General features: G+C 41.9%; 1 protein-coding gene across 1 annotated transcript in view; it reads left to right on the top strand.

Annotated features, from left to right (window-relative positions):
- The window catches only part of plxdc1 (plexin domain containing 1), a 105,923-nt gene that overhangs the window by 55,981 nt on the left and 36,053 nt on the right, over window positions 1-13,889 (top strand). The window contains exons 5-6 of the mRNA XM_064923667.1: window positions 1,157-1,279; window positions 1,539-1,657. Coding sequence (XP_064779739.1) covers window positions 1,157-1,279; window positions 1,539-1,657 — 242 coding nt within the window. The remainder of the gene's footprint in view (window positions 1-1,156; window positions 1,280-1,538; window positions 1,658-13,889) is intronic.

The raw sequence follows: 13,889 nt of genomic DNA, 5'->3' as shown, positions 1-13,889 counted from the left end.
TTTCATCCAGGACATGAAGTAAATTTCTTTGCCATGTTTTCTGCAGTTTTACGTTAGTGCCTTTTTGCAAAATATTTTTATTCTATACAAGCTTCTGTCATTTAGATTAGTATTGGGGAGTGACAATGTTGTTGATTCATACTCAGTTTTCTCCTATTATAGTCATTAAACTCCTTGGCCTCATGGTGAAATCCCAGAGGGGTTTCCTTCCTCTCTGGCAACTGAGTTTGGAAGGACGCCTGTATATTTGTAGTGACTGGGTTTATTGATACACCATTCAAAGTGTAATTAATAACTTCACCATGCTCAAAGGGATATTCAATGTTTACTTTGTTTTACCCATCTACCAATAGGTGCCCTTCTTTGCGAGGCATTGAAAAACCTCCCTGGTCTTTGTGGTTGAATCTGAGTTTGAAATTCACTGCTCGACTGAGGGACCTTACAGATAACTGTGTGTGTGGGGTACAGAGATGACTGAATCCATGCAATTTATGTGACTTGTTCAGAAATGTTTTACTCCTGAACGTATTTAGGCTTTCCATAACGTGGTTGAATACTTATTGACTCAAGACATTTCAGCTTGTCATTTTTTATTAAGGTGTACATTTCCTAAAAACATAATTCCACTTTGGCAGTATGGGATATTGTGTGTAGGCCAGTGACACATCTCAATTGAATCTGTTTAAATTCAGGCTGTAACACAACATTTTGAAGGGGGTATGAATACTTACTGAAGGCACTGTATTTAAAACACAAGTAAAATCATATTTGTGACTGCACTGAGCCTTTAAAGTCCCCAAAGTGTCCTTTCAAAACTCTCGTCTGAACAATCAAGTCCCAATAACGTTTCCGATTCCTCGCCTGCCCTTCAGAGTGAAGAATGGTTGGGTTTCTGTGGTACAAGGAAATGGCTGTATATCACTTCCCCGGGTCCTGTTGGTTTGTTTATCATCTCATTGGGGTGCCAGACATAACAATGTAGAATGATGTAAGACTTTCGTGCAGGCGTGCTTCTTCCAGTCTCTTGACGTTTGAACTTTTTGGGTCCTGTTTTCCTGTTTTATTTATCATCTTGTTGGGGTGCCAGACACAACAATGTAGAAAGTTAAGACTTTCTCCCAGTGCCTCTGATGTTTGAACTTTTGATCTTTCGAAGGGTTCATCTTCACGGGGGAGATCACGCATCGCATGCTGACAGCCACACAGTACATCGCCCCCCTCATGGCCAACTTTGACCCCAGTTTTTCAAAAAACTCAACAGTGCGGTACATGGACAATGGTGAGTGTGTTGGTATGTGCATATGTCTATATTTGTGTGGGAGTGGGTGGGAGTGGGAGCGGCAATGTATGTGTGGGGTTAAGAAAAGAAAAGGAAAAGTAGCACACTTTAGTTGCTCCGGTGTAATAATTTATTTTACCAATGTTTCAACAGCTAAATTGTCTTCATTAGGGTTTTAGCTGATTTTATTTTTGTGGGTGTCTTTAGGGAGCCATTATGTGACCTTTAATGTTGACCTCTGACCCTTGCTCTGTGCTAGGTGAGGTGTTTGTGGTGCAATGGGACAAGGTGCGGCTTCAGGGGCGCGAGGCAGAGGGAACCTTCACCTTCCAGGCTGCTCTCCATAACAATGGAACAATCGCGTTCAACTACAGAGAGGTGAGTTTTCTAATAAAATATACTATAATAGGTGGGGGTTTTTTTACTGTTAAATGGATGATCTACTTCATATATTTTGACGAATCCAATGATTTGCTCCGCCATTATAATAGTTGGGGTTCGGTTCAATCGCTGTGAATTAAAACATGGGAATCAAAATAATAATTTGTGAATTGCCAACAGTAAAAGCACCTTCCCAGAAATTAGTACCTTTAAGCATCCCTTTGATATTTTATGTAGAAATTGTGACCACATGAACAATTCAATAAATATGACTTTTTCATATGAATAAAGACTTGCCAAAATTCAGCATTTGACATGTCCCTCTGGGCACGCTGTGACTTCTTAAAATATTTTAACCCACCTAACCCCAACATTTCTCCAAGTTTTCACCATCATTGTAAAGCCATAGGGACCTGGTGGATGAGGCTCTAGCAAATTACATTTTGGGAAAGCCCGGCAGAGTTCAAGTTAAACCATTCACGGGCCAAGTGAATGGTTCAACTTGAACACTGGAAAGTAAATCTGCCCCCAGATTCAGTACTCTCGGTATATGAGTAGCTCTCAGTGACTGGAGATGCACACTGCTCCACATAATCAGTCTGTGTGCCAGTGTGTATAAGTGAGGGGATTGCAGTCCCCCTTGTCTGTTTATGTAAGCCACAACAGTTCTGACTAGAACACGACAACCCTCCAGAAATGGAGCAATGTATTTAATGTTAGGGACACTGCAATGAGTTTCAGGCAGTTTATGTGAGTAGAACTGTGATGGGGTCCCCACACTGTTCTGCCCTCGTGAGTTTCACCCCAACCCGAGAGAGATGCGTCCGTTGTGAGTACTTTTCTGGATAAAACAGTTCCCATCTGGGCACCCTGTGACAGAAACTTCCGGTGTCTCCAGGAGTGCAGTGCTACCATGCAGCCTATGGAGATGTCTGTGACGTATTGGGCTCAGACCTTGAGAAGAGACCCAGCGTTGAAAGCCTCTCCTAATGGGATGACTACTAAAGCAGTCTCAGGCATGCTTTGAAAGAGACCATGTTCGCTCTGTGAAACAGTGCTAGGCAATCTTGGAATATTCTTATACGTTCCACTGAAAGGCGAGCTTTGAATGAGCGTGGAAATCAGAACGCTCAATACTGTATTTATTCTGAAACCTAGAAATGTCAGGTGTTCCAATAGTAGCTGACTGTGTACTAAGACCTCTTGTCTCGATTGCCCACACAGCAGCCAATCATCTATGTACATCATCAGCCGAATTCCCCTTTCTCTGAGTGAGGCGATGGCTGCCTCGGTACACTTCGTAAAAACTTGAGGTGACCGTGAGAGGCCGAAAGGGAGAACGAGAAATTTGTAGATTACTGGGCCTTGAAAAGCGATTCTGAGAAGTTTCCTGTGAGGAGGGTGTATTGAGATGTGGATGTATGTGTCCTTCAGGTCGACAGATACGAACCAATTGCCTGGGCGCAGAGAACATATCAAAGCAGTGTGTGTCAACATTCTGAATGTGTACTTTCTCATGTGCCTGTGCATGTAGATCTAGGATCGGGCGAATACCGCCCCTTTTTGGAACCAGGAAATATCAATAGTAAAAACTGCAGTGGTTTTACTCGGGAGGAACAATTCTTATTGCCCTTTTCACTATTAGCAATGCGATATCCTCCTGGAGTACACGCGCTGATTCCCCTGAGCCAGAGTGTATCATCTGCATCATCTCAACAGAGGGACCGAAAAGGTTTTTAGGGTCTACTGGAGCATCCAGGATCATGAGCTTCTCACTATCAGACACCGTGTATAGGTTGAGCCATTGAGCCCTCTCCTGGGATATCATGAGCACCATTGCTCTTCCTGACACCTGGACAACGGCTTTAAGCAGACGAAGATTGAGGTCTGTGGCAACACAGGTCACGAGGTTGTTGCTGAAGTCCTCTGACAGCGGGGCAATGGCGTCGAGCTGGTCGCCCCAGCTAGCGCTAGCCGTCTTACCACGATTCCCCGTGGGGATATCCATTTCCTCTGGTGAGTCACCGGGGGCGCCGGCCCCCATGTTAGGTTCCTGTTGACTCAGGCTAGCTTGGCGTGCTCTTCACAGTGGCTGGCTCTTCACAGTGAAGAGGGCACTGTGTGGACAGGAGCCAGGGGAGGCTAAGACTTCCTGGGCATGATGCAGCCTAAGGCAAGTGGAGCACACCGAGTGGGTGTCTTTGGCCGATATCTTGTTTCCACAGGAGCAGATTAGTACTGGGAGCTTCTCTTCATTTGGGGTGGGAGATGTCTTTGTCACCATAGCTTGGATGCTACGTTTTTAGCTGTCTGAAAAAACTAGCATGGTAGTCTAGTCCGTTAGCTAGTGATTAGTGGGTCATCTCCAACGGTGCCACTCGGTGTGACGGCCGGATACCGTTTCTGAAACAACAGTTTAGGAAAGATAGCTTGCCGTAGCTAGTATAATCTTTTCTCCTCAAAGTAAACCAGAAAAGCTAGCTACGACTAGTCACTGTTTGGATACAGCTAACTTGGTCGTGAACGAGTTAACCGTGTCACAGCTGTACCCGTTCCTCCCTCCAATAATTTTCCTCTAACTATGGTTAAGGAAAAGGAACCACTGCAGTCCCGAGAAAAACACCCGGCAGCGAGGTGTAAGCTCACATCTGTGGACAGTTTAGCTAGTTCTGGAAAATGCAGTCGCATCGAGGTAAGCTTTCTGATAAAAAGCGGGAAGAGATGTTTGAATGACTCAGAGACAACCTTTTATAGGGTAGGAGGGACACCCTTCCCTGACGCACAAGTCTCGACATCCAGCCAATCATGACTGGCGTAGTGTAATAAACGCTTTTGAGGATTACACTCGGGGCATATCCCCAGAAGTGAAATACCGAAATGAATACTTGAAAGAACCCATCTTAATTAGGTCTGTAATCAATAGTCTAACTGTTAAATGTGCCTGGCATTATATATTATCCATATACACGACCAGTCAAAAGTTTTAGAACACCTACTCATTCAAGGGTTTTTCTTTATTTTTACTATTTTCTACATTGTAGAATAGTAGTGAAGACATCCAAACTATGAAATAACACATATGAAATCATGTAGTAACCAAAAAAGTGTTAAACAAATGGAATGCTTTTCCAACCGTCTTAAAGGAGTTCCCACATATGCTGAGCACATGTTGGCTGCTTTTCCTTCACTCTGCGGTCCAACTCATCTTAAATTGGGTTGAGGTCAGGTGATTGTGGAGACCACGTCATCTGATGCAGCACTCCATCACTCTCCATCTTGATCAAATAGCCCTAATACAGCTTGGAGGTGTGTTGGGTCATTGTCCTGTTGAAAAAAAAATGATAGTCCCACTTAGTGCAAATCAGATGGGATAGCGTATCACTGCAGAATGCTGTGGTAGCCATGCTGGTTATGTGTGCCTTGATTTCTAAATAAATCACAGACAGTGTCACCAGCAAAGCACCCCCACACACACTCTTCCATGCCTCATCCATTCACCTACTCTGCATCTCACAAAGACAGCGGTTGGGACAAAAACAAAATCTCAAATTTGGACTCAGACTTAAAAGACAGATTTCCACTGGGATAATGTCTATTGCTTGTGTTTCTTGGTCCAAGCAAGTCTCTACTTCTTATTGGTGTCCTTTAGTAGTGGTTTCTTTGCAGCAATTCCACCATGAAGGCCTGATTAACATCGTCTCCTCTGAACAGTTGACGTTGAGATGTGTCTGTGACTTGAACTCTGTGAAGCATTTATTTGGGCTGCAATTTCTGAGGCTGGTTACTCTAATGAACTTATCCTCTGCAGCAGAGGTAAATCTGGGTCTTCCTTTTCTGTGACAGTCCTCGGGAGAGACAGTTTCATCAAAGCACTTGATGGTTTTTGCGACTTGAACTTTCAAAGTTCTTGAAATTTTCTGCATTGACTGCCCTTCATGTCTTGAAGTAATGATGGACTGTTGTTTCTCTTTGCTTATTAGAGCTGTTCTTGCCATAATATGGATTTGGTATTTTACCAAATATCTTCTGTATACCACCCCTACCTTGTCACAACATAACTGATTGGCTCAAACGCATTAAGGAAAGAAATTCCTCAAATTAACTTTTAACAAGGCACCCCTGTTAATTGCTATGCATTCCAGGTGACCTCATGAAGCTGGTTGAGAGAATACCAAGAGTGTGCAAAGCTGTCATCAAGGCAAAGGGTAGCTACTTTGAAGAATCTCAAATATAAAATATATTTTGATTTGTTTTATACTTTTTTGGTTACTACAGTGGGGAGAACAAGTATTTGATACACTGCCGATTTTGCATGTTTTCCTGGCTATCAGTCTCTCGATGTGCAAAACTGATAGAGACATACCCCAAGCGACTTACAGCTGTAATCGCAGCAAAAGGGGGCGCTACAAAGTATTAACTTAAGGGGGCTGAATAATTTTGCACGCCCAATTTTTCAGTTTTTGATCTGTTAAAAAAGTTGGAAATATCCAATAAATGTCGTTCCACTTCATGATTGTGTCCCACTTGTTGTTGATTCTTCACAAAAAAATACAGTTTTATATCTTTATGTTTGAAGCCTGAAATGTGGCAAAAGGTCGCAAAGTTCAAGGGGCCGAATACTTTCACAAGGCACTGTACTTAGTGGAATGTCCGTGGAGTTTGTTAGCTATCCGAGCTTAAACAGGTTAATACTAAGCACAAACAACCTCATTCATCTAGTGTTCCTACAAGAAACTCACTTGTTGAAGGATTAGCTACTTAGAAGTTCCTCAGGAGATAACAAGGGCAAGTAATAGCATCCTGTTTCTCCACTCATTCTCGTGGTGTTTCATTCAGAATTCTGTTCCGTTTCAAGTGGATAATATTCTAACTGATACAGCTGACCGATACATTTTGATACAGGGAACTCTTTTGAATGAGGGTATTCATTTGGTTAATGTTTATGGTCCTAATGGATGTCAGTATAATGGCACCAGAGGGGGTGGCTGACGTTTTATGTGCTCCAAACCAACTGTGCTATTTTGTGTTTTTTTTGCATTGTTTGTAACTTATTTTGTACATAATGTTCCTGCTGCCATCTCTCATGACCGAAAAGAGCTTCTGGATATCAGAACAGCAAATACTCACCTCAAACTGGACAGAGGTACAGGGGGTGGAGATTGGGGTGCCTAGTGAGAATTCGGCGGTGGGCGGGTAACCCGCCTCTACTGTATGTTCTATTGGCCAATGAGAAATCACTGGAGAATAAACTGGATGAGCTCCGTTCGAGAGTATCTTATGTTTCACAGAGTCGTGGCTGAACGACGAAACAGATAATATACAGTTGGCTGGGCTTTCTGTGCATCGGCAGGACAGGACTGCTACATTCAGTGAGACGAGGGAGGATATTGTGTGTCCATTTGTCAATAACAGCTGGTGCGCGATGTCTAATATTAAGGAAGTGTCGAGGTATTGCTCGGCTGATGTAGAGTACCTCATGATAAACTGTAGGCCACACTATCTACCAAGTGAGTTTTCATCTATATTTTTCTTAGCGATCTATTTACTACCACAAACCGATGCTGCCACTAAGACCGCGCTCAACGAGCTGTGTAAGGCCACAAGCAAACAAGAAAATGCTCATCCAGATGCGGTGGTCCTAGTGGCCGGGGACTTTAATACAGGTAAATTTATATTTGTTTTACCTCATTTCCACCAGCATGTCACGTGCAACCAGAGACAAAAAAAAATCTCAACCACATTTACTCCACACACAGTCAAAGCTCTCCCTCGTCCTCCATTTGGCAAATCTGACCATAATTATTTCCTCCTGATTCCTGCTTACAAGCAAAAACTAAAGCAGGAAGTACCAGTGACTCACTCAATATGGAAGTGGTCAGATGACACGGATGCTACCCTACAAGACTGTTTTGCTAGCACAGACTGGAATATGTTTCGGGACTCATCAAATGGCATTGAGGAGTATACCAGCTCAGTCACTGGCTTCATCAATAAGTGCATCAACGATGTTGTCCCCACAGTGACCCAACCAGAAGCCATGAATTACAGGCAACATTCGCACCAATCTAAAGGCTAGAGCTGCCGCTTTCAAGGAGCGGGACACTAATCCAGATGCTTATAAGAAATCCTGCTATGCCCTCAGACGAACGATCAAACAGGCAAAGTGTCAAAACTGGACTAAGATTGAATCCTACTACACTGGCTCTGATGCTCATCGGAAGTGGCAGGGCTTGCAAACTATTACGGACTACAAAGGGAAACCCAGCCTTGAGCTGCCCGGTGACACGAGCCTACCAGATGGACTAAATGCCTTTTATGCTCGTTTCGAGGCAAGCAACATTGAAGCATGCATGAGAGCACCAGCTGTTCCGGACGACTGTATTACCACGCACTCCGTAGCCAATGTGAGCAAGACCTTTAAACAGGTCATCATTCACAAAGCCGCGGCGCCAGACGGATTACCAGGACCGATTACGGCCCCATTCACATCGACGGGGATTTAGTGGAGCGGGTCGAGAGTTTCAAGTTCCTTGGTGTCCACATCACCAACAAACTATCATGGTCCAAACACACTAAGAAAAGTCATGAGGAGGGTACGACAATTCCTTTTCCCCCTCAGGAGACTGAAAATATTTGGCATGGGTCCCCCGATCCTCAAAACGTTTTACAGCTGCACTATTGAGATCATAAAGATGGGTTGCATTACCGCCTGGTATGGCAACTGCTTGGCATCCAACCGTAAAGCGTTACAGAGGGTAGTGGGTACAGCCCAGGACATCACTGGGGCCAAGCTTCCTGCCATCCAGAGGAAGGCCCCAAAAATTGTTAGACTCTTGTCACGCAAGTCATAGACTGTTCTCTCTGCTACCGCATGGCAAGCGGTACCGGAGCTCCAAGTCTAGGTCCAAAAGGCTCCTTACCCACTTCCTGCTACAGTGGGAAGCAATGAGCGAGAAACTAAGAAGTAGTCGATATGAGAATATGATTTAAATGTCGACAAGTAAAACTCGGGTTCTGAGTCCTCCAAGTTTCACAGATTTAAGTCCTTAATGAAATGCTGTAATTTCTTTCTACTCTGCGAGTGGGAAGTGTCTAAACCAGAGGAGCAATCTAGATTAGGATCAAGAGTGCAAGGAAAATCCCCTGCCATTAGGACTTTACCAGGACGGGATGCTATCAATAGAATTAAATTCACAAAGAATTTGGGATTATCATCATCAAATCACATTTGTCACATGCGCCGAATACAACAGGTGTAGACCTTACTGTGAAATGCTTACTTACAAGCCCTTAAACAATGCAGTTCAAGAAATAGAGTTAAGAAAATATTTGCTAAATAAAAAGTAACACAATAAAATAATATAAACGAGGCTATATACAGGGGGTACTGGTACCAAGTCAATGTGCGGAAGTACAGGTTAGTCGAGGTAATTTGTACATGTAGGTTGGGGTAAAGTGACTATGCATAGATAATAAACAGCGAGTAGCAGCAGTGTAAAAACAAAAGGGGTGGTGTCAATGTAAATACTCTGGGTGGCCATTTGATTCATTGTTCAGCAGTCTTATGGCTTAGGGGTAGAAGCTGTTAACCTCTTGATACTACCCATGAATACAGCCTCAGGCTCATTAGCATAACGCAACGTTAACGATTTCTGAAAATCGCAAATGAAATGAAAATAATATGCCTGCTCTCAAGCTTAGCCTTTTCTTAACAACACTGTCATCTCAGATTTTCAAAATATGCTTTTGAACCATAGCAAATCAAGCATTTGTGTAAGAGTATTGCAAGCTAGCTTAGCATTTAGCACGCAACATTTTCACAAAAACCAAATAAATAAAATAATTTACCTTTGAAGAGCTTCGGATTTTTTCAATGAGGAGACTCTGTTACATAGCAAATGTTCAGTTTTTCCTGAAAGAATCTTTGTGTAGGAGAAATCGCTCCGTTTTGTACATCACATTTGGCTACCGAAACGAACCAAAAATTCAGTCACCAAAACGTCAAACTTTTTCCGAATTAAAGAACAAATTTTTATTTTCAATGACAGTGGGTTAACTGCCTGTTCAGGAGCAGAACAACAGATTTGTACCTGTATTTGTATTTGTATCAGCTCAGGGATTTCAACTTGCAACCTTTTGGTTACTAGTCCAACGCTCTAACCACTAGGCTACCCTGTGAAGGGTCCCCTGTTACTGCCATACTCTCACTTGATGCAGAGAAGTCTTATTTATTTGAAGTTACTCAAATTTGGGTTTGGAAACTACTTCTGTAAATGGATTAAGATATTATATAAGTTGCCATTAACAACTTGATTTCATAACCTTTTAAACGTTTTTGGGGCATGAGACAAGGATGTCCTGCCAGTCCAGGACTCTTTCGTTTAAAAATACCTTATCTATATGGCACGAAGTACAGCAATATCTGGGCGAATTCCCTGTATTATCCAGTTTTACACCAATTTGAGACAATGACAATTTCACACCTGGTAAAGATAAACAAACTTAGGGATGACTTGCCAGCAACAAATGCTGACACTAAACATCCAAGTATATCTGACCAATTTATGAAAGACAATAATTGTACTTTTGAATTCCGTAAAGTCAGTGTTGAAGAGGTGAAAAAAAAATTGTTGTCTATCAACAATGACAAGCCACCGGGGTCTAACAATCTAGATGGAAAATTACTGAGGATAATAGTGGACAATATTGCCACTCCTATTTGCCACATCTTCAATTTAAGCCTACTAGAGAGTGTGCCTTCAGGCCTGGAGGGAAGCTAAAGTCATTCCGCTACCCAAGAATAGTTAAGCCCCCTTTACTGACTCAAATAGCTGACCAATCAGCCTGTTACCAACCCCTAGTAGACTTGTGGAAAAAATTGTGTTTGACCAGATACAATGCTATTTCACAGTAAACAAATTGACAACAGACTTTATGCACACATATAGAGAAGGACACTTAACAAGCACAGCCTTACACAAATAACTGATGATTGGCTTGAGAGAAATAGATGATACAATTATTGTTGGGGCTGTCCTGTTATTATACCCTGACAACACCGCTCACATCGCATGCACGAGCGTTGCAAAATAAATGTAGGAATCTGTTATTCAATTATTGCAACCATGCTGCTCGCGCGCGCCAACGAGCATCTGCGTTGCCAAGGGCTAAAATAGAATTCAGTTCTATTTGTGACGCAGATCGTGCTACAAGTCCTGCCTCTTCCATCTCCTCATTGGTTTATAGAAGCAGGTACCTACGTACCATCTCGTCATTGGTTATATCCAATGGGTGATTGAAAGACGAACTGTGTTGTCGGTCATCGTGGTAATACTATGAAAGTTTAGATGCCAATCACCATATAAATTCAAAGAAGAAAACGCCTGGAAGGGGCGGAGATGACTAGAAACGATTTGGTTGACCGTTTTATGTTTGGATTAATTGTCAGAGTAGAGGACCTTGTTAATTTCAACTCAATGTTTATTTCCCAGGACAAATTAGCTAGCAACAGCAAGCTAGCTAAATAGGGCATATTAGCCAGCAAGTGCAAGCTAGCTAGCTAAATTGCCATGAATGTTTAATGCTTTTCGACCTGTCCCCAAATTAATGTAATTGGTTCACAGTTTGTTTTGATATTTTAACCTCTGTGTCATGATCGCGTTTGGTGTGGAGGGAAAAAATACATTTACAGCTGGTTTGGGTTCCGTGTGGACTTCAGTGCAGATTTTGACATTATTGATCATTGTCTGCTGCAGTAAAAACTGATGTGTTATGGCTTTACACCCCCTGCTATAATTTGGATAAAGAGTTACTTGTCTAACAGAACACAGAGGGTGTTCTTTAATGGAAGTCTCTCAAACAGAATCCAGGTAGAAGCAGGAATTCACCAGTGTAGCTGTTTAGGCCCCTTGCTTTTTTCAATCTTTACTAACGACATGCCACTGGCTTTGAGTAAGGCCAGTGTGTATATGTATGAGGATGACTCAACACTATACACGTCAGCTACTACAGCGACTGAAATGACTGCAACAATTAACAAAGATCTGCAGTTAGTTTCAGAATGGGTAGCAAGGAATAGGTTAGTCCTAAATATTTTCTAAACTAAAAGCATTGTATTTGGGACAAATCATTCACTAAACCCTAAACTACATCTCGTAATGAATGTGGAAATTGAGCAAGTTGAGGTGAGTAAACTGCTTGGAGTTACCCTATATTGTAAACTGTTATGGTCAAAACATATTGATACAACAGTAGCTAAGATGGGGAGAAGTATGTCCATAATAAAGCACTGCTCTGCATTCTTTACAACACTATCAACAAGGCAGGTCCGACAGGCCCTAGTGTTGTTGCACCTGGACTACTGTTCAGTCGCGTGGTCAGGTGCCACAAAGAAGGACTTGGAAAAATTGCAGTTTGCTCAGAACAGGACAGCACTGCTGGCCATTAAAAGTACACAGAGAGCTAACATTAATGACATGCATGTCCATCTCTCATGGCTCAAAGTGGAAGAGAGATGGACATCATCATTACTAAAGTAGCCAAAGGATGGGACTAAAAACAAACCAAAAATAATTCATGTAAAATATATTGTGTCCATAAAATGTATATATTATGTAGAGGCCTAAGTGTTGTTGTTCATTAGTTTCCTACCAATTAGGGGAGGGGTGGTATGGTTAGAGGAAATAATCAAGGAAAATATGTATACATATTTTTAAATACACTACCAGTCAACATTTTTAGAACACCTGCACCTATCAAGGCAAAGGGTGGCTATTTGAAGAATCTCAAATATATTTTGATTTGTTTAACACTTTTTTGGTCACTAACTGATTCCATATGTGTTATTTCATAGTTTTGATTTCTTCACTATTATTCTATGATGTAGAACACAGTAAAAGTAAAGAAAACCCCTTGAATGAGTAGGTGTTCTAAAACTTTTGACCGATAAAATATATATATATATATATATTATATATATATATATATGCAAAAAATACACATGGGTCATTGGAAATGATGCAGACAATTACATTGATAGAAGCCACAATCTATCAGCAATATTAAATCTGATATGCCCCCAAAAATAAATAAATATATATATAATATCCGGACAATGTTCAGTCATACTGTGGTTCTAAGCGTGTGTCCCTCAAAGTCATTCCCCATCTGTTGCAGCATTCAAATCGTGGCCATCATGCCTGTAAATCACAACATTGAAGATGATGAGTGATTACAGCATTTTCACAAATTGTGTCATACACAACACAACTTGAGCATTGAGGACAGCATTTTGTTGACAACATGGTGGTTTACACTGGCTACTGTGTGTGAATTATGGAAGAATCTAACCCCAGCTGTAGGTTCATTTGAGTGTGTGGTCACTTAGGCCTGCCTGCACATCAACCAATACTGGGACCATTGGAGACTTGGGACGCTCGAATGTCTTCGGGTCTGCGTCTAAAGGACAGGTACAAAAATGTCTTAGATTGAATTCAAAGTTTACGCAAATTGTAAAACAAACAAAACGATGCACCAACCCAGCTAACAAAATTATGTTCCAGGACGTGACCACAACAATAGTTTAGTCCCCACATAAGTCATGATAACGTTATTGTGAAACGTGCCTTCTACATAGCTGTGGTGTCCGCTGACAAAACTTACATATCAAGTATTTTCAGGAAGTAGAAATGTGGGGGATTTTAAACAGCTAAATAATGTTAGAGATGTCCTTGAATCTTCCCTGAACGTACCTTATTGGTGCTGTTTGTACCCACTGACGAAAGTTACGTTCCCAGTGGTTACCAGAAACTGCATTTTGTGGGGCTCTCAATGTACTTGCTGACGTTTAGCAACATTATGAGGTTGACCTAAAAATAACGTTCTCCCTGAAACGTCTCCTACATGTACCTGTGGTGTCAGCTGACGTAAGTCACGTCCCGAGTCTTTTCAGGAAGTAGAAATGGGGTGGATTTTAAAACAGTTAAATAACATGAGATGCCCTTGAATCTTCCGGAAATGTGCACACTTACGTGCCTTGTTGGTACTGTAGGTACACACAGACGAAAGTTACTGCAACGGCGTTCTTCGTTTGTCGAAAGAGAGTCGGACCGAAATGCAACGTGTTGGTTACTCATGTTTTTTAATGGAACAAACGCGGTACATGAAATAACTGATACAAATACAAAAAACAACAAAACGGAACGTGAAACCTAATTACAGCCTATCTGGT

This window comes from Oncorhynchus masou, chromosome 18 (genome assembly GCF_036934945.1).
Source record: "Oncorhynchus masou masou isolate Uvic2021 chromosome 18, UVic_Omas_1.1, whole genome shotgun sequence".
Lineage (NCBI taxonomy): Eukaryota > Metazoa > Chordata > Actinopteri > Salmoniformes > Salmonidae > Oncorhynchus > Oncorhynchus masou.
The sequence above is the reverse complement of the archived record's forward strand: the minus strand, read 5'-3'. Positions and strand labels throughout refer to the sequence as shown.